Source organism: Pongo pygmaeus, chromosome 13, assembly GCF_028885625.2.
Source record: "Pongo pygmaeus isolate AG05252 chromosome 13, NHGRI_mPonPyg2-v2.0_pri, whole genome shotgun sequence".
In the NCBI taxonomy this organism is placed as follows: domain Eukaryota; kingdom Metazoa; phylum Chordata; class Mammalia; order Primates; family Hominidae; genus Pongo; species Pongo pygmaeus.
The window spans coordinates 66,819,427-66,844,059 of record NC_072386.2 but is presented as its reverse complement, the minus strand read 5'-3'; the positions used below and the strand labels follow the sequence as shown (position 1 = coordinate 66,844,059).

At 40.7% G+C, this 24,633-nt stretch overlaps 2 protein-coding genes across 7 annotated transcripts in view; one reads left to right on the top strand and one right to left on the bottom strand.

Moving 5' to 3' along the window:
* The window catches only part of VPS13A (vacuolar protein sorting 13 homolog A), a 249,091-nt gene extending 228,113 nt beyond the window's left edge, over positions 1–20,978 (bottom strand). For all 5 annotated transcript variants that reach the window (XR_010123324.1, XM_054500058.2, XM_054500059.2 and 2 more), the window contains exon 1: positions 20,514–20,978. Coding sequence is in view for 4 of the 5 variants with exons in the window: in XM_054500058.2 (XP_054356033.1) it covers positions 20,514–20,613 (100 nt within the window). In the remaining variant the exon portion in view is untranslated. The remainder of the gene's footprint in view (positions 1–20,513) is intronic.
* Positions 20,108–21,570, top strand: LOC129043412 (atherin-like). 2 transcript variants are annotated; one of them, XM_054500063.2, is made up of 2 exons: positions 20,108–21,106; positions 21,426–21,570. In XM_054500063.2, exon 1 carries the CDS (start codon positions 20,612–20,614, stop codon positions 21,101–21,103), a length of 492 nt encoding a protein of 163 aa, XP_054356038.1. In that variant the 5' UTR covers positions 20,108–20,611; the 3' UTR covers positions 21,104–21,106; positions 21,426–21,570. The 2 variants fall into 2 exon arrangements, with proteins under 2 accessions (XP_054356038.1, XP_054356037.1); XM_054500062.2 differs by having other exon boundaries at positions 20,154–21,106; positions 21,307–21,570.
* Positions 21,571–24,633: the final 3,063 nt, after the last annotated feature.

Genomic DNA, 24,633 nt, shown 5'->3' with positions numbered 1-24,633 from the left:
GTCCTCACCACAAGGAAATGATAAATGTATAAGGTGATGGATATTCTAAATACCAATTTGATTTTTATACAATGTATACATGTATTGAAACATCACCCTGTACCTAATAAATATGCACAAGTAATACATGTCAATTAAAAACAAAATTGTAAAATTATAAAAGATTGACATTATGCAAGGTATCTTTTCTAGTAACAATAAATAAATAAGGAAATAACAGATGGAAAACAGAACAATGAACAAATATGAAAATTAAGCACTCTTAAATAAGAAATGGGTCAAAAAGGTAATCCCAAGAAAAATTAGAAAATATCTTGAGAGGAAAATAAAAACAGACTGTACCATCATAATCAGTATGATACAGCAAAAGCAGTGCTAGAAGGAACATAAAGCTGTAAATGCTTATGTTTAAAAAGAAGAAACATCCCAAATCACAACCTAAATTTATTCCTTAAGGAAATAGGGAAAAAAACAAAACAAAATGCAAACCTAGCAGAAGGGAGAAAATAATAAAGATCAGAGCAAAGATAAGTGAAAGAGAATGGAAAAAAAATAAAAATAAAAAAAACAAGCACTTGTTTTCTTTTTTGTTTTTTGAGACGGAGTCTCACGGTGTCGCCCAGGCTGGAGCGCAGTGGCACGATCTCAGCTCACTGCAACCTCCGCCTCCTGGGATCAAGTGATTCTCCTGGCTCAGCCTCCTGAGTAGCTGGGATTACAGGGGCCCAGCACCATGCCCAGCTAATTTTTGTATTTTTAGTACAGACGGGGTTTTGTCATGTTGGCCAAGCTGGTTTCGAACTGCTGATCTCAGGTGATCCACCCGCCTCAGCCTCCCAAAACGCTGGGATTACAGGCGTGAGCCACTGCACTGGGGCACCGACCGTTAGTTTTCTAAAAAGATCAATAGGTTGGGCACGGTGGCTCACGCCTATAATCCCAGCACTTTGGGAGGCCAAGGCACGCAGATCACGAGGTCAGGAGATGGAGACCATCCTGGCTAACATGGTGAAACCCGGTCTCTACTAAAAATACAAAAAAATTAGCCAGATGTTGTGGCGGGCGCCTGTAGTACCAGCTACTCGGGAGGCTGAGGCAGCAGAATGGCGTGAACCCAGGAGGCAGAGTTTCCAGTGAGCCGAGATTGCGCCACTGCACTCCAGCCTGTGTGACAGAGTGAGACTCCACCTCAAAATAAATAAATAAATAAATAAAAATAAAAATAATCAATAAAATTGATAACGCTTTAACTAAGTTGACTAAGAAAAAAAGAGAAAGTCAAATAACTAAAATCAGAAATGAAAGAGATATTACTATCAATTTTACAGAAATAAAAAGGATTATGAAAGTACTATGAACAAAAAATTGGATAACCTATAGAAATGAATGAATTCCTAGAAATACACAACATACTAAGACTGAATCTTGACAAAACAGATTATCTGAACATACCTATAACCATTAAGGAAACTGAATCAGTAATCAAAAAATCCTAAAAATAAAAATAAAAAAAGCCTAGGACCAAAGGGTTTTACTAGTGAATTCTACAAAACATTTAAAACAAGAATTAACACCAATCCACCTCAAACTCTTCCAAAAAACTGAAGAGAAGGGAACACTTCCAAACTCATCCTATCAGTCAGGCATTACTCTGATACCAAAGCAGGACAAAAACACTACAAGAAAACTACAGACCAATGTCCTTGATGAACATTCATGCAAAAATCCTCAACAAAATACTAGCAAACAGAATTCAACAGCATCTTAAGAGGAATATAAAATATAACCCGACAGTATTTATTTCCAGAATACAAGAATGATTCAACATACAAAAAAAAGTAATATACCACTTTAACAAAATGAAGGAAAAAAACACAATCATCTCAACTTAATGCAGAAAAAGATTTGAAAAAATTCAGAACATTTTCATGATTAAAAAAACGCTCAAAAAAAAAAAACAAAAGAAACTACTTCAACACAATAAAGGTCATGTATAAACAGCCCACAGCTAACATTCTCAATACTGAAAGACTGAAATCTTTTCCTCTAAGATCAGGAACAAGATAAAGATGCCCACGTTTGTCACTCACTCCATAGCAATTTGGCATCCAAAGTGGAAAGGAAAAAGTAAAATTATCTCTGTTCACAGATGGCATGAATTTATATGCAGAAAAACCTAAATATTCCACCAAACTGTTAGAATTAAGGAATGTTGCTTGATATAAAAATCAACACCAACAAATCAGTATCTATAACAAAGAACAATACAAAAAAGAAATAAGAAAACAATTATATTTACAACAGCAACAAAAATAATAAAAGTGTCGAGGAGTAAACCAAAGAAACTAATGACACATACAGTAAAGACTATAAAATGTTGCTGAAAGATATTAAAGAAAGAAATAAATGTTAAGACATCCCATGTTCATGGATTGGGACACTTAATACTGTTAAAATGTCAATACTACCCTAAACAATCTATAAATTCTCTGCAATCCATATCAGAATCCTAGAAAAATCCAACACTTACATTCACATCAAATCTCAAGGAATCCTGAATAGCCAAAACAATCTTGAAAAAAGGGAAGAAGGTTACAAGTCTCACATTTCCTGATTTTAAAACTTACTAAAAGCCACATTAATCAAAACAGTGTGGTACAGACACATAGAGCTGTGGTACAGAACAGAAAGCTCAAAAACAAGACTTCACATACATAGTCAAATAATTGTCTTCAAGGATGCCAAGGATACTCAATTTGGAAAGGACAGTATTTTCAACAACTTTTCAATAAAAGTTAAAATCCACAATATCCACAAGCAAAAGAATGAATTCTAAAAAGATCAATAGGTTGGGCACGATGGCTCACGCCTGTAATCCCAGCACTTTGGGAGGCCCAGGCAGGCGGATCACGAGGTCAGGAGATGGAGACCATCCTAGCTAACATGGTGAAACCCAGTCTCTACTAAAAATACAAAAAAATTAGCCAGGTGTTGTGGTGGGCACCTGTAGTACCAGCTACTCGGGAGGCTGAGGCAGCAGAATGGCATGAACCCGGGAGGCGGAGTTTCCAGTGAGCTGAGATTGCGCCACTGCACTCCAGCCTGTGTGACAGGCTTATACCATATTCAAAAATTAACTCAAAACGGATCCAAGAGCTAAATGTAAAACCTAAAACTATAAAACTTAGAATTAAGCATAGGGGGAAAGTTCTATGACACTGCATTTTGCAATGATTTCTTGGATGTGACACCAAAAGCATAGGCAACAAAAAAAAAAAATAGGTGAATTGGACTTCATCAAATGTTAAAACTTTTATTCCTCACATGACATTATATACAGTGAACGGACAACAGAGGAGTCAGGGTGGCCAAGTAGACACAGAGTCAGGAAGAGCTTCCACCAACAAGAGACCAGGCCATCAAGAAGACCAGCACACTCTGAGCAGATCTTTGGAAGGAAGGCACTGAGAGTGGACAGAAGGAGGATGCAGATCCTGGCCTGAAGGAGGAGAAAGCTGGGAACCTTACAGGGAGTTCCCCGAGCACCATGACTCATTCTGACCCCAAATGCTCCTGGGGAAAGGATGAGTTAAACAAGCATGGAGTAGCCTGTTCTTGCCATGGACCTCTAGAATCCTAGCTGAAGGAGGCTCCATGACCCCCACAGACATTTAAGATTGCAAAGACAGCTGCTTGGGAAGTTGGCAGAAACAGGACTCCAGTCTGCACGGAGCCCAGAAGGCCTGGTGTGGGAATGGCTGCAGTGGAGCATGGCCAGGGATGTCCATCTGCCAAAGCTCACCACACACCTCTAGGTAGCTTTGGTCTTTGTTGACTATTGGACCTAGACAGAACAGGACTATCTTGCCCATGGCACAGGGCTTGTCTGATTTGAGCGCCACCCCCCCAACCCCCCATCCCTGGTTGCCTGTTCCACAGTCCCTGCCTGGCCACATCCAATTGCAATGGATGCTGATGCCCAACCGCAGCACTTCCCGGCAGCCACCACTATAGCTCCTTTGCTGGCAAGCCCCAGGTAACCACCAGAGAGCACCTGCACATGGGCCTCCACCAGCATCCACCACCCACAGCTTCCCTGCACTGTTTTGCCAGGACACAGTCACCCACAGCCTCCCCCTACGGCTTTTCCAGTGTATATGCAGGCCTTACCACCCTACTGCCACCGCCCCAACCAAGCACTTTTGCCGGCCCCACCATCAGAGTGTTGTTGCCCAGCAGACCAGGAACACCTTGGCCCCACCAGTGCAACGGGTGCTTAACCTCGAGGAGACAGAGAACAAAGTCATGTGCCCAGTCCTAACACCCCAGGGTTATAGCATGCATGCCAGGAGTGCTGAGCTGAGCCTTTGTACCCAGAAATCATCAAGAAACTATGCCAGTCGACTAAACCCAACTTACATCACAGTCAAACCCTTGGGGCATCCAAGAACATAAAAGCAAAAAGCCTCATCCAAAGGACAGCAACTGGAGAGATTAAAGGAACATCAGCCCACAAAGATGAGAAAGAATCAGGGCAAGAATTCTAGCAACTCTATAAGCCTGAGTGTCTTCTTACCTTAAAATGACTGCAGTAGCTCCCCAGCAATGGTTCTTATTTTATTTATTTATTTTTTTAAAGACAGAGTTTTGCCCTGTCGCCCAGGCTGGAGTGCAGTGGCACGATCTCGGCTCACTGCAACCTCCACCTTCTGGGTTCAAGTGATTCTCCTGCCTCAGCTTCCTGGGTAACTAGGATTACAGGTGCCCATCACCACACCCAGCTAATTTCTATATTTTAATTAGAGACAGGGATTCACCATGTTGGCCAGGCTGGTCTTGAACGCCTGACCTCAAGTGATCTGCCCGCCTCAGCCTCCCAAAGTGCTGGGATTACAGGTGTGAGCCACTGTACCCAGCTTAGTGATGGTTCTTAATCACACTGAAATGATGGGCATAAAATTCAGAAGATACTGAAATTCAGGAGAAAGTTGAAACCCAATCCACGGAATTTAAGGAATCCAGTAAAATGAGTCAAGAGCTGAAAAACGAAATAGTCATTTTAAGAAACAACCAAACTGATCTGACAGAGCTAAAAAACTCACTACAAGAACTTCACAATATCACTGAAAGTATTAACAGCAGAACAGATTAAGCTGAGGAGGGAATCTCGAGAACTTGAAGACTGGTTCTTCAAAATCAACTCAGACAAAAATAAAGGAAAAATAACTTTTTAATGGAAAAAAACTCCCAAAAACATGAGATTATGTGAAGAGATCAAATCTACAACTCATTGTTGTCCCTGAAAGAGAGGGAGAGAAAACAAGCAACTTGGAAACATATTTGAGGATACTGTCCACAAAAATTTCCCCATCCTAGCTAGAGAGGTTGACATGCAAATTCAGGAAATTCATAGAACCCCTGCAAGATACTATACAAGATGACCATCCCCAAGACACATAATCATCAGATTCTCCAAGGTCAGTGTCAAAGAAAAAAATATTAAAGGGAGCTAGAGAGAAGGGGCAGGTCTACTACAAAAGGAACCCCATCAGGCTAGCACCAGACCTTTCAGCAGAAATCCTACAAGCCAGAAGAGACTGGGGGCCTAATTCAGCATCCTTAAAGAAAAGAAATTCCAACCAAGAATTTCATATCTAACCAAACTAAGCTACATAAGTGAAGGAGAAATAAAATCCTTTTCAGACAAGTAAATGCTAAGGGAACTCATTACCACCAGACTTGCCTTTTAAGAGGTCCTTAAGGGAGTACTAACCATGGAAATGAAAGACCATTACCGGCCACCACAGAAACACACTTAAGTACAGAGACCACTAACTCTATAAAGCAACTATACAATCAAGTCTGCATACCAACCAGCCAACAACACGATAACAGGATGAAATCTGCACATACCAATATTCATCTTGAATGTAAACAGGCTAAACATCCCACTTCAAAAGCGCAGAATGGCAGTTCATATAAAGAACCAAGAACCAATTGTATGTTGTCTTTATGAGATCCATTTCATATGCAATGCCACCCATAGGCTCAAAGTAAAGGAATGGAGAAAGATCTATCAAGCTAATGTAAAACAAAAAAGGGCAGGCATGGGTAACTTATTTCAGACAAAACAGACTTAAAACCAACAACAATCAAAAAGGACAAAGAAGGGCATTACAAAACAATAAAAGGTTGAATTCAACAAGAAGACTTAACTATCCTAAATACGTATATACCCAACACTGGAGCACCTAGATTCATAAAAGAAGCTCTCGGGGACCTACAGAGACTTGCACAACCACACAATAATAGTGGGAGACTTCAATAACCCACTGACAGTATTAGACAGACCTAAAGTCAACACTTCACCAAATGGACCTAATAGAGTTCTACAGAACACCTCACCCAACAAAAACAGAATATACATTATTCTCATATGCACATGGAACATATCTAAAACCAGCCACATGCTCAACCATAAAGCAATTCTCAACAAATTAAAAATCCCACAATCATACCAACCATGTTCTCAAGATGACAGTGCAATAAAAATAGGTAACAATACCAAGAAGATCTCTCAAAACCATACAATTCCATGGAAATTAAACCACTCCTGAATGACTTTTGGGTAAACAACAAAATCTTAATTTCACTGAAATCAAGAAATTCTTTGGGCCAGGCACGGTGGCTCATGCCTGTAATCCCAGTACTTTGCAAGGCTTAGGTGGGGGGATCACTTGAGCCCAGGAGTTCAAGACCAGCGTGGCCAACATGGTGAAACATTGTCTTTACAAAAAATACAAAAAAAATTAGCCAGGTGTAGGAGGGCACACCTGTAGTCCCAGCTACTCAGGAGGCTGAGAGGTGGGAGGACTGCTTGAGCCCAGAAGGTTGAGGCTGCAGTGAGCCGTGTTCATGCCACTCCACTCCACTCCACCCTCAGCAACAGGGCAACAACCTGTCCCAAAAAAAAAAAAAAAAAAGAAGAAAAAGAAAAGAAAGGAATTATTTGAAACTAATGAAAACAAAGACACAATATACCAGAATCTCTGGGACATAGCTAATGTAGTCTTAAGAGGAAAGTTTATAGTGCTAAATGCCCACATCAAAATGTTACAAAGATATAAAGTTAACAACCAACATCATGCCTAGAGGAACTAGAAAAATGAGCAAATCAACCCCAAAGCTAGCCACAGAAAAGAAATAACCAAAATTAGAGTTGAACTGAACAAAAAAACATACAAAAGATGGTTCCTTGAAAGAATAAATAAGATAGATTGCCAGCCAGACTAACAGAAAAAAAAAGAGAGAGAGGAGATCCAAATAAACACAATTAGAAATGGCAAAGGGGACATTACCACTGACCCAGAGAAATACAAAAAATCCTTAGAGGCTATTATGAACATCTCTATGCACACTAACGAGAAAATCGACAAGAAATGGATGAATTCCTGGAAACATACAATCTCCCAAGATTGAACCTGGAAGAAACTGAATACCTCAACAGACCAATAATGAGTTCTGAAATTGTATAAAAAGTCTACCAACCAGAAAAATCCCTGGACCAGATGGATTCATAACCAAATTCTACCGGACATATAAAGAAGAGCTGGTACCAATCCTATTAAAACTATTCCAAAAAATTGAGAAGGAGGGACTCCTCCCTAACTCATTTTATTTTATGAAGCCAGCATCATTCTGATAACAAAACCTGGCAGAGACATAACAAAAACAGGAAACTTCAGGCCTATATCCTTGATTAACACAAATGCAAAAGTCTTCAATAAAATAGTAAACCAAATCCAGCAGCACATCTACCATGATCTAGTAGACTTTATTCCTGGTATGCAAAGTTGGTTCAATATACACAAATCAATAAGTGTGATTCATTACTAAACAGAACTAAAAACAAAAATCACATGATCATCTTTATAGATTCAGGACTTTTGATAAAATTCAACATCCCTTCACGTTAAAAACCCTCAAAAGACTAAGCATCAAAGGAATATACCTGGAAATAATAAGAGCCATCTATGAAAAACCCACAGCTAACATCACACTGAATGGGCAAAAGCTGGAAGTATTCCCCTTGAGAACCAGGATAACCCACTTACTCCTATTCAACATAGTTCTGGAAGTCTTAGCTAGAGCAATCAGGAAAGAGAAAGAAATAAAAGGCATCCAAATAGGAAGAGAGGAAGTTAAATCATCCCTGTTTGCAGATGGTATGATTCTATACCTAGAAAACTCCACAGTCTCTGCCCAAAGGTTCCTAGAACTAATAACTTCAACCAACTTTTAGGATACAAAATCAATGTACAAAAATCAGTAGTACTTCTATATACCAATAACATCCAAGCTGAGAGCCAAATCAAGAATTCAATCCCATTCACAATCGCCCAAAAAGAATTAAAAAATGCCTAGGAATAGAGCTAATCAGAGAGGTAAAAGATCTCTACAATGAGAATTACAAAACACTGCTCAAAGAAATCAGAGACAACACAAACAAATGGAAAAACATTCCATGCTCATAGACAGGAAGAATCAAAATTGTTAAAATGTCCATACTGCCCAAAGCAATTTACAGATTCAATGCTATTCCTATCAAACTGCCAATGTTATTTCTCACAGAACTAGAAAAAACTATTTTTTTAAACTATTTTAAAATTCATACTGGCCCAAAAAAGGAGCCTGAATAGCCAAAGCAACCCTAAACCAAAAGAACAAAGCCTGAGGCATCACACTACCTGACTTCAACCTATACTACAAGGCTACAATAACCAAAACAACATGGCACTGATACAAAAACAGACATGTAGACCAATGGAACAGGTCAGAGAGCCCAGAAATAAAGCCAGACACCTACAACCATCTGATTTTAACAAAACTGACAAGCAATGGGAAAAGGACTCCCTATTCAATAAATGGTGTGGAGATAACAGCCAGCCATATGCAGAAGACTGAAACTGGATCCTACCTTTCATTGTATACAAAAATCAACTCAAGATAGATTAAAGACTTAAATGTAAAACCTAAAACTATAAAAACCCTAGAAGAAAACTTAGGGAATACCATGCTGGACATAAGCCCTGGCAAAGATCTCATGATGAAAATTCCAGAACTGCAAAAAAAAAAAAAAAAAAAAAAAAAAATTGGCAAGTGGGACCTAATTAAACTAAAGAGCTCTTGCACAGCAAATGAAACTGTCCACAGAGTAAACAGACAAGCTACAAAATAGGAGAAAACATTTGCAAGCTATACATCCAACAAAGGTCTAATTACCCAGAATCGATAAGGAACTTAAACGAACAAGCAAAAAACTAACCCCATTTTAAAAATGGGCAATGTACATGAACAGACACCTCTCAAAAGACACACGCGGCCAAGAAACATGGGAAAAAAAAAAAACTCAACATCACTAATCATTAGAGGAATGCAAATAAAAAGCAGTGAAGTACGATCCTACACCAGTCAGAATGGCTATTATTAAAAAGTCAAAAATAACAGATGCTGGTGAGGTTGCAGAGAAAAGGGAACACTTATACACTGCTGGTGGGAATGTAAATTAGTTCAGCCACTTTGAAATGCAGTCTGGAGATTTAAGAACTAAGAACTACCAAAGAATTAAGAACTACCATTAGAACCAGAAATCCCATTACTGGGTATATACCCAAAGGACCATAAACTGTCCTACCATAAGAACACATGCATGCGTATGTGCATCACAGCACTACTTCGCAATAGCAAAGACATGGAATCAACATAGATGTCTGTCAACAATGCACTGGATAAAGAAAATGCAGTATATATTCACCATGGACTACCACACAGCCATGAAAAGGAACAAAATTATGCCCTTTGCAGCAACATGGATGCCACTGGAGACCATTATCCTAAGCGAGTTATCACAGGGAAAGAAAACCAAATACTGCATATTCTCACAAGACGGAGTTAAAACTTGAGTACTGTGTTAGTCCATTGTTGTGTTGCTATAAAGAAATACCTGAGCCTGGGTAATTTACAAAGAAAAGAGCTTTAATTGACTCATGGTTCTGCAAGCTGTACAGGAAGCATGGCACCAGCATCTATCTGCCCAGCTGCTGGGGAGGACGCAGGAAGCTTTCAATCACAGCAGAAGGCAAAAGCAGAGCCAGAACATCACATGGCCACAGCAGGAGCAAGAGGGGGAGTGCATAGGGAGGTGCCACACACTTAACCAGATCTTGCAAGAACTATTGCAAGGACAGCACCAAGCCATGAAAGATCCACCCCTATGACCCAACTGCCTCCCACCAGTCCCCACCTCCAACAGTGGGGATTACAATTAAATATGAGACTTGGTGGAGACATGTATTCAAACTCTATCCAGTACACATGGACACAAAGAAGGAAACAACAAACACCAAGGCCTACTTGAGGGTAGAGGGTGTGGGAGGGTGAGGATCAAAAAACTATCTATCGGGTACTATGCTCTCTACCTGAGTGACAAAATAATTTATACATCAAACCCCAGTAACACACAATTTACCCACAAAACAAACCCGCACATGTACCCCATGAACCTAAAATAAAAGTTAGCAGGGAAAAAAAGGAAGAAAAGGTAACACACAAAATGGGAAATATTTGCAAATCATATATCTGATAAGCAGCTAATGTCCTCTGTGTATGTGTGTGTGTGTGTGTGTGTGTGTGTGTGTGTGTGTGTGTGTGTATAAACTCTTACAACTCAAAAAACAAACAACCTGATTAAAAGATGGACAAAGGACTTAAATAGATATTTCTCCAATTAAGATATACAAATGGTCAATAAGCCCATGAAAAGATGTTCAACATTACTAATTAGAGAAATGTAAGTGAAAACTACAAGCTATCACCTCATATCCATTAGGATAACTACTATCAAAAAAAGAGAAAATAAATGTTGGTGAGGATGTGGAAAAATGGTGACCTTTGTACACTCTTGGTAGGAATGTAAAATGGTGCAGTCACTATAGAAAGTAGTACAATGGTTCCTCAAAAAAATTGATAATGGAATTACTATATGATCCAGTAATTCTGCTTCTGGGTACATAACCCAAAAATCTGACAGCACAGACTTAACTTCAAAGAAAAATATCCATGTTCATAACACCATTATTCACAATAGCCAAAAGATGGAAGCTGCCCAACTATTCATCAACAGATGAATGGAGAAACAAAATGCAGTATATACATACAATGGGATACTATTTAGCTTGAAAAATTATTGAAATTCTGACATTTCCTAAAACATGGATGCACCTTGAGGACATTATGTTAAGTAAAAGAAACCAGTAACAAATGGCAAATACTATATAATTCCACTTATACTTCAAGTATTCGAATTTACAGAGATCAAAAGTAGAATAACGGTTACTGGGGTCTGGGAAGACAGTGGAATGGGTAGTCATTGCTTAACGGGTAAGTGGTTCAGTTTTGCAAGATGAAGAATTCAGGAGATGAATGGTGGTGATGGTTGCACAATGTAAGTGTACTTAATGACATGAAGTGTACACTTAAAATGGTTAAGATAGGCCGGGCTTGGTGGGTCACACCTGTAATCCCAGCACTTTGGGAGGCCAAGGCAGGCAGATTACTAGGTCAAGAAATCAAGACCATTCTGGCCAACACAGTGAAACCCCATTTCTACTAAAAATACAAAAATTAGCTGGGCATGGTGGCATGTATCTGTAGTCCCAGCTACTTAGGAGGCTGAGGCAGGAGAATCGCTTGAACCCGGGAGGCAGAGGTTGCAGTAAGTAGAGATTGTGCCACTGCACTCCAGGCCGGGCAACACAGCAGCACTCCATCTCAAAAATAAAAACAAATAAATAAATAAAGGAGTTCTTCAGAAAGAAGGAAAATGATTTAAACCAAACACTCAGATTTACAGGAGCATTAGAGAATTAAGAGATGAAGGTAAATTAAGTCTTTTCTTCCTTACTCTTAAATTAATAGAAAAATGATTGTCTAAAATACTAATAGCAGCAATGCACTGGATTATTACAGCTTATAGGTAAGTGAAATTAATGACAACAATGTTACAATGGGCAGAAGGGAGGAATCTGTATACTGTATTGTAAGATAGAGTATGACATATACTACCTCCATTTTCCATGAAGTAGTACAGTGGGATTTTTTTGTTTTTGTTTTTTTTTGAGACAGAGTTTCGCACTGTCGCCCAGGCTAGAGTGAAGTGGCACAATCTCGGCTCACTGCCTCCCACTTCAAGCGATTCTCATACCTCAGCCTCCTGAGTAGCTGAGACTACAGGCACACATTACCATGCCCAGCAAATTTTTTGTATTTCTAGTAGAGACGGGGTTTCACCATGTTGACCAGGCAGGTCTCGAACTCTTAACCTTAAGTGATCCACCAGCCTCAGTCCCCCAAAATGCTGGAATTACAGGCGTGAGCCACTGTACCTGACCTATAATGTTATTTGGACGTGGACTTGGACTAGTTTTAAGTGAACAGCACAAACTGTAAGACAACCACTTAAATAAATTGTTTAAGAAGTATAATTGGTATGCTAAGACAGGAGAAAAAAATTAAATCATATCAAATGATCAATTAAAACCAGAGAAGGCAAAAGAGGAGGGGAAGACTGTTTAAAAAGGAAACAAGTATAAGAAACAGAAAACAGCTATAAATATGATAGATACTGTCAAAGGAAAATAAAGGTTTTTCTCTCTACTCTCATATTCAACACAGAACCCTTAGATAACCAGATATGTGAAGTTTTTCCCCCAATCCCTAAACAATTCTCCAACAGACACCAACTATAATTCAATTAAATAATGACATTATCTACCTAGAGACAGTGTCATATCGGGCCGGGCGCAGTAGCTCACACCTGTAATCCCAGCACTTTGGGAGGCCAAGGCAGGTGGATCACAAGGTCAAGAGATCAAGACCATCCTGGTCAACACGGTGAAACTCCGTCTCTACTAAAAATACAAAAAGTAGCCTGGTGTGGTGGCAGGCGCCTGTAGTCCCAGCTACTCGGGAGGCTGAGGCAGGAGAATCACTTGAATCCGGGAGGCGGAGGTTGCAGTGAGCCAAAATTGCGCCACTGCACTCCAGCCTGGCGACAGAGTGAGACTCTGTCTCAAAAAAAAAAAAGAGAGATAATGTCATATCCCACACGGTAAGGGCTCAGTTCCATAAGACTGCCCCTCACTTCAGATGTCAGTCACAAGTCCCAGGCTGTGATCTGTGCTTCTGACTGACCAGCTATAAATCAGGGTTCGCACCTGATTTTATTTGGTTTGACAATTTGCTGGGATAACTCACAAAACTCAGGGAAATACTTATATTTAACAGTTTATCATAAAGGATATTACAAAGGATACAGATAAAGAGATGGACAGGGCAAAGTAAGGTGGTGGGGAGCTTCCATGCCCTCCCTGTTGTGGACTTTGGTATCTGCACAGGTCTTGGGACCAAACCCCTGGAGATACTGAGGGCTAAACGTACACGTCATGACCAAATGGGATTTATTCTAGGTATGCAAGGCTAGTTCAACATTCAAAGATCAATGAATGTAATCTATCACACCAACAGATTAAAGAAGAAAAAAATCCTATGATAATAGTAATAGATGCAGAAAAAAACATTTGACAAAATCCAGCATTCTTTTGTTTTTGTGTTTTGGAGACAGAGTCTTGCTCTGTCACCTAGGCTGGAGTGCAGTAGCACGATCTCGGCTCACTGCAACCTCCACCTCCCATGTTCAAGCGATTCTCGTGTCTCAGCCTCCCAAGTAGCTGGGACTACAGGTGCCCGCCACCATACCCAGCTAATTTTTGTAATTTTAGTAGAGACAGGGTCTCACCATATTGGCCAGGCTGGTCTCGAACTCCTGGCCTCAACTGATCTGGCCACCTCAGCTTCCCAAAGTGCTGAAATTACAGGCATGAGCCATCATGCCTGGCCCCAACATTCTTGAAGGAAAAGAAAACACTCTCAGCAAAGCAGAATAGATGTGTATGTATGACAGAAAAAAAAAATTAGAATATTTGTTGCCTCTGAAGATGAGGGTAGGAATAAATTAGGAAAGGTCAGGAAAAAGACTTTCTGGGGTGATGGTCATGTTCTATATCTTGAGTGGGTCTGAGTTACACATGTGTATGTATTTGTCAAAACTCAGTCAATGTACACTTAAAATTTGTATATTTTCTTCTACATAAATTTTACCTCAAAAGGAAAAAAACTAAGCAAATATTGCACTCTAATTAATGATATACATGCTGAAGTATTTAGGAGGAAATGAACTCATCTCTACAACTTATTCTGAAATACATTTAATAATATGAATTGCTGCATGGACAGAGAGATGGACAGATGAACAGGTATGTGACAAAACATGTGTGGTTAAATATTAATGGTATTCCATTATATGGATATGCCAGTTTGTTTAGCCATTCACCTGTTGGTGGATACTTGGACTGTTTCCCATTCGGGGCTATTAAAAATAAAGCTGCTATGCACATTTGTGTGCAAATCTTTGTATGAACATATGCTTTCATTTCTCTTGGGTAAACATGTAGAAACGCAATGGCTTGATAATATGGTTGATGTATGTTTAACTTTTTAAGAAATTGCCAAACTGTTTTCCCAAGTTGTTTAACATTTTACATCCCCAGGAGACATATAATAGAGAGTTCCAGTTTTTCCACATCCTCACCACCACTTGCTATGGTCAGCAATAAAAAGGAATAAATTATTGATTGTACTACCACATGGATGAATCTCAAAATAATTATGCTGAAATAAGCCAGACTGAAAGAATACAAACTGTACAATCGCATTTATACAAGTCTAGAAAACTCAAGCTAATATGCAGTAACAGAAAGCAGATCAGCAAAAACCTGAGGACAAGAAGGGTATAAGGGACAAGGAGGGTTAGAAGCTACCATTTACAAAAAGGCACAAGGAAACTTCTAGGTATGATAGATATGTTCATTATTATGTGATGATTGTTACCTGCATGGACATATATGCTAAAACTTATCAAATTGTAGACTTTAACGTGTATTTTACTGCATGTCAATTATACCTCGATAAAGCTGTTAATACATAATATTAACAACAGAATCTAGATAATGGGTATATGGAGAGGTACTGTAAAATCTCCTAACACTTTTTATAATAAAATGTTTCACAGTCTTTAAAGTTTTATTACAGTATCTTAGAACATAAATATAAAAATAATATATAAGGAATTAGAATTGGTCATTAACACCAGACTGTAAGAATCATTTGTTTGGCTCCCTAGTGTATTCTGGGCACAGAAGAATGACTCCTTAAAAATCAAAAACTGTATCCTAACTGAATCTTCATCTTCTGTACTGCTTCTGGTATCATGGGGGTATCCAGCTAAGTGGCCACTAAACACATGATTCTATTATAAAGGGAAAACTGGGAGATTAACATTTCAAAAACAGAATATGTATGTTAGTTAATAGATAAGAAATCTGAACTTCTAATGTTACATAAAGATGTCAGGCATTATCAAAAAAATTACAAATTTGTCTAAGTATCGTGATTTCGGAGAAAACAAAATAGAGACAAAGGAGGCTAACTTAAGAAGGGACTATGAAGTACAGGTACTTCCTGTGTTACAAATGATAATTCTATCACACAAGCCACTTTGACTACTGCTTTTGTCTATTTAAAATTCTAATACTTTTCCCCCTAATGTTCTCTTAAAATGTACCCAACTGTGCATCACAGTCTCCAGTGTCATTTGTTTAAAAAAAGATTTTCATGTCCTATTCCAGATAAATAATTTATAATCTCTGGGGGCAGGTTCAAAAATCTGTATTCATAACAAGCACCTATGGCTGATTCTGATGCAGCCTAGCTCTTAAAGAAAATATGTGAAACGGCCAGACGCAGTGGCTCACACCCGTAATCCCAGCACTTTGGGAGGCCAAGGCGGGTGGATCACTTGAGGTCAGGCGTTCGAGACCAGCCTGGTTGACGTGGTGAAATGCTGCCCCTACTAAAAATACAAAAATTAGCCATGCATGGTGGTGGGCACCTTTAATCCCAGCTACTCGGGAGGCTGAGGCAGGTGAATCACTTGAGGCCGTGAGACAGAGGTTGCAGTGAGCCGAGACTGCGTCACTGCACTCCCACCTGGGTGACAGAACGAGACTCCGTCTCAAATAAAAAGAAAAGAAAAAGAAAAAGAAAATTGCTGGAGAAAGTTGGGAAGATAAATTTCAGATGAGTCTATGAAATATTACCATCTCTCTAACTAGATGATACATGGGAAGGGAGAATTATAAATAGAAGTGTATAAAAAGTATACCTTACCAACATCAAAATTTGCCAAGAGTCAGTCCTGGAATGAAGCTCAATTCCTTTTTCATCCCCTGTAAGACAGAGTCTTCTAGCAGTGAGTCTACTTACTGTATTGAACCCAGTACAGTAGCACTCTTCTGCTGCATTATAGTTAAACAGGTTTTTGGAAAACTCCTCATTCATATATAAGAATGCTTCCACGGGAAAATGCATTCTGATTTCCAAAGAATCCATCTCAGCAACAAATTTTCAGAGCACCATCCACTATTAGTAATGACTGAATACTAATTGATACTATTATAGTAACATGCTAATATTGAAATTTGCTGGATTATTTTAGAAGCCTAGCAAAAGCACACATTTACAACTATCAATAGGTCCTTCGCGTTAGACCATAAAATATTATCTTAAAATTTTCCTATGCAGCATCTAGTTTCTGTCTTTTTTTTTTTTTTTTTTTTTTTGAGGCAGGGCCTCGCTCTGTCAGCCAGGCTAGAGGGCAGTGGTGTGATCTCAGCTCACTTCAACCTATGCCTCCCAGCTTCAAGTGATTCTCCTGCCTCAGTCTCCTGAGTAGCTGGGATTACAGGCGAGCGCCACAGTACCCAGCCAATTTTTGTATCTTATTTTTTTAGTAGAGATGAGGTTTCACCACGTTGGCCAGGCTGGTCTGAAGGGATCCACCCTCCCCGGTCTCCCAAAGTGCTGGGATTACAGGCATGAGCCACTACGCCTGGCCACCTAGTTTCTATTACAGAAATTTTCAAACAATGTTTTTTAAAAATCCTCCAAATTTATCAAATTACTACTTTTGAAATTCTCAAAGAATATTTTTTTAAAAACTCCAGCTATTATTTAAAGTTTCATTTATCAAAACATAACCAATTTCTATAAATAAAACACTGACATGTTATTTTATTTTATTTTGAGACAGAGTCTCGCTGTCTGTCGCCTAGGTTGGAATGCAGTGGCATGATCAGAGCTCACTGTAATCTCAAACTCCTATGCTCAAGCCATCTTCCCGCCTCAGCCTTCCAAAGTGCTGGGATTACAGGAATGAGCACCACACCTGGACAATGACTTGTTATTTTTTAAATTATTTGATAAAGACTAAAGTTAGAGGGATCACACTACCTGATTTCTAGACTAACTACAAACACACAGTTATCAAGACAGTGTAGTATTGGTGAAATGACAGACACACAGATTGCTGAGACAGACTAAAGCCACACAATATTAAGTCTACTGATTTTTTTTTTACGAAATGCAAAGGTAATTCAATAGAGAAAGGATCCTCTTTTTTAGCAAGTGGTGCTGAACAACTGGATATTTGCATCCACATGCAAACAAATGAACCTCAACCTTCAACACATATCACACACCTTATACAAAAAGAAATCCAAAACCTAAAACTACAAAACTTCCTTAAGAAAACATAGGAGAACATCTTTGACTTTGGGTTGGGAAAAGATTTCTTAGATATGAATACCAAAAGCCATGATTCATAAAAGAAATGTTTTATAAACTGGGCTTTTCCCAAAATTAAAAATGTATGCTCTGCAAAAGACAAAATGGGAAAAGACTGAGAAGGTATTTTCAAATTACGTATCTGATGAAGAACTTGTATCCTTAATATTTAAAGAACTCTCAAAACTCAACAATAAGAAAACAAACACTCTGGAAAAAGAGTTTGGCTGTTCCTCAAAAGGTTACACAAAGTCAGCATATGACCCAGCAGTTCCACTTCTAGGTATATATATATCCAAGAGAATTTAAAACATACATCCACAAAAAAACTTGTACATGAATGTTCAGTGGCATTATTCATAATATCCAAAAGGTGGATGTTTAGGAATAATCTAGGCATCCAGCAACTGGTGAGTATAGATAAATAAATTGTGGTCTATGAATATAATGGAATATTATTCAACCATAAGAGCAAATGAAATAGTCATACATCCTTCAACATGGAGGAACCTTGAAAATACATTAGGTTAAAGAAGCCAGAAACAAAAGGCCACATATTATATAATTCCATTTAAATGAAATGTCCAGAACTACCAAATCCATACAGACAGAAAGTAGATTAGTGGTTGCCAGAGGTGGAGTAGTGAGAAGGGAGGAAATTGGGAGTCACTCCTAATGGGCATAAGATTTAATTTTGGGGTGCTGAAATATTCTGGAATGAGAGAGTGGTGATGGTTGTACAATTTTGTGACTATACTAAAAAACACTGAATTGTACATTTTAAAAGGGTGAAATTTATGGTATATGAAATAAATCTCAAAAAAAAAGTACAACCCAATTTAAAACCACTCTTAGGTATTTATCCAAGAGAAATAACAATTATGTTCACACAAACACCTGTACATGAATGTTTATGACAGCTTTATTTATAACCTCCAAAAACTGAAATATTCTTCAACGAGCAAACAGATAAATACTTACAGTCAGGCGGGCGCAGTGGCTCACACCTGTAATCCCAGCACTTTGGGAGGCAGAGGCAGGCGGATTACTTGAGGTCAGGAGTTTGAGACCAGCCTGGCCAACATTGGAAAACCCCCTCTCTACTAAAAATACAAAAATTAGCCGGGCGTGGTGGCGGGGTGAGGTCAACTACAAAGGAGCAGCTGAGAGAATTCAGGAGGCTTGATGAACCTTTTATGTGTCATTACTGTGGTGGTGGATACATGCCTCTTAGCATTTGTCAAGACAGAACGGTATCACAAGAGTGAATTTTACTGCATGTAAATTTTAAATAAATAAATAAGTTGATTAATCACACTCTAAACAAACCTCCACCCTGAATGTGGAAGCAAGATTCCACTACAGATCAAAGTTCACCTCAAGTATTCTTAAGGCTTCCTTCTGAGGTACATGGGAGACAAATTTTATTTTCACTTTGCAACTAAGAAGCAGCATAAACAGCCTGCAAGTTTCTCGTACTAATCAAACAGGCTGAGCAGCTATCACTATCTCCCTAGTTTTTGTAGTCCACTCACTCTCCATCATGATACTAGGTCCCCACCGTAGTAACATTCTTTAAAATCAAACTAAATTACCTGTTTACATTATCTCATAAACGAGAAGAGTCAAGATAAGTATTTTAGAAGAAGACTGGAAGTGTGTGCACAGACAAGAATAAATTACTTTAAATATATATTTAAACACACACACTATTCACACACAAAATTAACCCTCACTTTGGCCTGGGAAATTCATTTCATAAAGGAGTCTAATTTCTAGCGGGTGTTTAAAATAAACAAGCGCATAATGCAAAAACAGATGGAAACACTAAAAATGAGGCTCTCAGTAAGGCAGAATACCAAACTAAACGGACACTAGGAAAGCTCGGTCCTTCACCACCGAGGCAGCGTAAGGCCCTGTTCAGCCCGGTCTTTTGCAGGTCTGAGACGTTGCACCGCACGCCTTGGTTTTTCTTTAAAATTCGGCAATTCACTCTGACCCACATATCCTAAAGCCTTGAAAATGCGACACATTCCTGGGTCAGGCTGTTAACTGCAACCACACAAGCAACTGTTTGAGTTACTCTGCACGTGAGTTTCCTTTTTGTTATCGGCCGAACCCAGGCTAGAGAGCCGCGGTCCGGGTCCTAGGGCCGGAAGGGGGAGAGCAGAAAGCACCACGGGTCTAGCCAGGAACTGAGGCTGGGGAAGCAAGGAAGCGGGCGTCCCCGGTCACAGCGCCCTGCCTTCACGTGCGAGGCAGCATGCAACACGCGGGGGATTTCTGGGGCCTTCGTCATAAACCCAGGGGGGAAAAGGACAGGGATGGGACCCAGCTCAGGAGGGCGTCGTCTCGCCTCCTCGCCCCGCGCGGCTAAAGCCGGACCGTGCGGGGCCAGGGGTAGAGAACGGCCCCTCGCCGGGACTTGAACGCCAGACCCACGGAGCCCACGGCAAGTCCGCTCCGCTCGGAAAATATAGACCTTTTCATCCCGCACTCACGACCCTCTCCTTTCCCCCAAAATATAAACAACTCGAGGGCGGAGGCCAGGGAACTGCCACCCGGCTTTACGTAACTTGACCCAGAGGCGGGCGGCGGCAGGTGGCTGCACCCGGCGAGCAAGGTGCTCGAAGCCCCGAGAACGCAGGACGCCGCTCGGGCAGCGAGATGGCCGAGAAGCACGAGAGGCCGGGGAGCGGCGGCGGCCTCCTTACCTTTCCAGATGCCCAGAGAGAGCTGGGACGTGTCCAAGTCCACCACATAGTCCCCCAAGAACCGGTTCAACACGTCCACGACCACCGACTCGAAAACCATGTTCCTCAGCCGTGGTGGGCACGGCAGCCGGGGCCCGTGCGCTCCTCCTCCCGCCGCCTTCCCCACGCCCCTCCCTCGAGGCCGTTCGGTTCACCGGCTCCGGGGCAGCTTAGGCTGCGGCGCCCCCGCTGGCCCGACGCGCAGCCCTAGGGAGCCCAGCGAAGGACGGAAGCGACCGCTCTCACGACGCGTGCGCAAGTCTGCGCGCGGCTGGAGGCGGAGCGCGGCGCAGACCTGGGCGCACAGCCCTGAGAGGGAGGAAAGGCGGCTGCGCGGCCGCGGCTCTGGAGGGTGCCGTTTTCGCGCAGAGCCCGGCTCCTCTTTCCTGTCGGCCCCGCCTCCTCCCCATCGCCTGGCAACGGGACACCGGTCTGGAGCTACCGGATTTTTTCCGATCCCGCCCCCTCCTGCAGATCAGCGTCCCCAACGGCCCCCCGGGGCGGGGCGGGGGCGGGGCGGTTACGCCCGACGGGAACGCCCCTCCCCCTAGAAGGTAGTGGCCGCCTCCACGCGTATGACAGGGCTCGCCCCTGAGTAAGGGTAGGCGGATCCCAGCCCCGTCGCCGGAAGCTTCAAGGGGGCTGTCCCAGGGAGCATCTCCCCTCATCATTACAGGGTGGGAGGGTCCAGCCAGCCTGGGTGTCTCGGTGCCTGTAACCTCCCCGCCTGGTCCTCCGACCGCCTGGCCCTTAGGAGGACTTAACTTCCTGCTGCGAGTCGAGGATGGAATTACAATAGTCCCTGCCCTGCGTCTGAGATGAGCACCCATTTTTGGTCAAGTCATTTATACGGAGCTGTCTTTCATTCCAAAGAGTGACACGCTTCCCTGCAGATAAGAGTTAGAATCAGCCGGTGTGGAAACTGCTGAACACCCTCCAAGAAATACTGGGAGTGCTGGACCGTTGACCCCTAAGCCTCCACCGAACCACTGACCTAAAATAAATTACAATTACAGATCTTTCGACCTGTTTGGTCTTATTTAGAAGTAATCCCAAAGGCCTGAGGTCACAGAGATGCTAAATGTGAGGTTTAGAGAACTATAATTAATCATCTTCAGGACCGAAAAAGTGTACATTGAGCGTTTTCTCTTTACACGCTAAATGAGTAATGATGGATTTCTATTAATTCCTGTGTCATTTTACTACTTTTTGTGCATAGTCACCGATTTTTCAAAATTAAATGTTTAGGGTGTGCCTTTGCAAGTAGAATGCCTGACAAAAACTGTAAATTTTTACGTGAGTTTATGAATGATTTTCATATAATTTTATATTTGAAGGACCTTTATGAGGTCTCCAACCTCCTAGTCTTAAATAAAATGAAGCTGAAATGTTAGGGATGTGTGCAAGGTCATACAACCAATGTTCTGTGGAAGAACTGGAACCTGGCCCTTCTGATTGGCCACCACCCCACCTGCTTCTGTCGCATTCAGCTAACAGTCTGCTTCAGAATACCCGCACGGAGAAACAAATAGAGGCTAAAATGCCTAGGAAGGGGAAGAGCTCTACTAATGAGGCATTTTGCCATTGCACTATTAATAAGAAGCCAGATACACAGTAGCTGCAAAATTCCGCTGTTATATCTAGCACTGCAAATTCAAAGTTACAAGAATTTCCAGAACTCCAAAAATGCATCTTAAGTGTCTTGCAAACGTATTCATATTAGTTTTCTACAATCTAGGAAAATTTTGTGGAAGTGAGGAAGGGGAAGGGATGTTGCTGAACAGTTAGAGGTATAAGCATAAAGCAATGAAAAAAATTCTGCTGAGGAAGTGTTAGAAATAAGTGGATGCATATTGTAACCGAATTCTTATCTAGTGTTAGATGTACATGAACGTGCTTTGTAAATACTAAAAGACAACATTTTGCATTCAGTCTTTGCATTGCTTAATCCATCTAAGGAAGTTTGTAAGCAAAAATATATTAACATCATCATGTAAAAGGTATGCTCATTAAACCATTAAACCAAATTTCTGTTGTACCTTGAAAAATAAGCCCAATGACTACCATAAAACTCGAGCTTCAAATTAGGAAGTATGTCAGTGTATGTTATTCTTTCTCTAGATCACAATTAAAATGCTATACTTCATTCTTTGATCAAATGGAAAAACAAAAGAGGGGGAGAGCATCTGAATGACCACCAATTGCAATATCATCTAACTTTATAATAAATCTCTAACTTTGCAAGTAGGACTTGCAGTTTTATGTATACTTTCCATGCCACAGCTCTTCATCTTTAAAGTTTTGGTGTACTGGTAGTAATCTTGGAATTTTTTTTCTCCTAATCTTAATTCTTTTGTCCACAAGTAAATGTCATTGGTGTGCTGCTTGTCCTTATCATTCCCCATGGGCATTGTGGTAGCAGGCTAGATGGCCAGATAACAAAGCTGTTGAAGCAGACCACAAAGCTGTTGAAGCAGAAGATGTCCTGGAGGAACAAGTGTAGAAGATGGCCGTTTTATAGGTATGGGACTTTTACTGATCTAACTTCACAGAGCCCTGTGCTCCATCTGTTTATGCTTTAAAAATTTTAAACAATAAAAAGTTATTTGGACCCTGGCATGGCGGCACATGCCTGTAGTCCCAGCTACTCCAAGGGTGAAAGAGAGGATCCCTTGAGCCCAGGAGTTTGGGGCTGCAGTAAACTATGATGGTGCCACTGCACTCCAGGCTGGGTGACACAGTGAAAAAAAAAAATTCTTTAGACTATGTGTTCCAATCCTTAATAAAAAGAGAAAAATTCACTGGAAGGGGAATACAAGCAAAAAGGTAAAAACCTTGTAAGAATCTTACTTAAGGCCAGGCACAGTGGCTCACGCCTGTAATCCAGCACTTTGGGAGACTGAGGCAGGTGGATCACCTGAGGTCAGGAGTTCGAGACCAACCTGGTCAACATGGTGAAATCCCATCTCTACTAAAAATGCAAAAAAAAAAAATTAGCCAGGCATGGTGGCACGCACCTGTAATCCCAGCTAGTCAGGAGGCTGAGGCAGGAGAATCGCTTGAACCCAGGAGGCAGAGGTTGCAGTGAGCCAAGATCACACCATTGCACTCCAACCTGGGCAACAAGAGCGAAACTCCATCTCAGAAAAAAAAAAAAAAGAATCTTACTTAAGCGGGGCAGGGGAAAATGTAAATTGACACAATATTTCTAAAAGGCAGTTCCTAAACATTTACAAACTGACATAGTACATAGGTGTATATATATATCAGCGTGCATACATATATACGTACATGTATATATGACGAACTCAGCAATCCCACTTCCACAGATTTACTCTAAGAAAATAATTATAAAAATCTAAAAAATTATTCCCACAAGAACTTTTTTTTTTTGAGAAAGAGTCTCGCTCTTGTCACCCAGGCTGGAGTGCAATGGTGCGATCTTGGCTCACTGCACCCTCTGCTCCCAGGAGGGTTTAAGCGATTCTCCTGCCTCAGCCTCCAAGTAGCTGGCATTACAGTCGGGTGCCAACACACCCGGCTAATTTTTGTATTTTCAGTAGAGACGGGGTTTCGCCATGTTGGCCAGGCTGGTCTCCAGCTCCTGACCTCAAGTGATCCACCCGCCTCAGCCTCCCAAAGTGCTGGGATTACAGGTGTGAGCCACCAAGCCCAGCCAAGAACACTATTTAAAGCATTGTTTATAATAGCAAAAAGAAATGGAAACGACCTAAATATCCATTAATAGGGAAGCTGGTTAAGTAAACATACACACGTAGTGGGTTACTATACAGGCATTAAGATGATAATGAAAGTCTATACTAGTGTGGAAGGATGTCGATAATATATGCTCCTGAGAAACAAGGTGCAGAATAGTATCCCACTAATTATATAAATTGGTGAGTTTTTAAGTGTGCAGAGCATTTACATACAGAAAGAAATCTAGAAGTATGCTCACCAAATATTAACAGTGGTTATCTCTATATGGTGAGACTTTTGGCAATGTGTATTTTTTCTGTTCTTTCAAGTTTAATTTTTTTATAATGAGCATGTATTATTTTGCCCTTCTAAACTGGTGAAG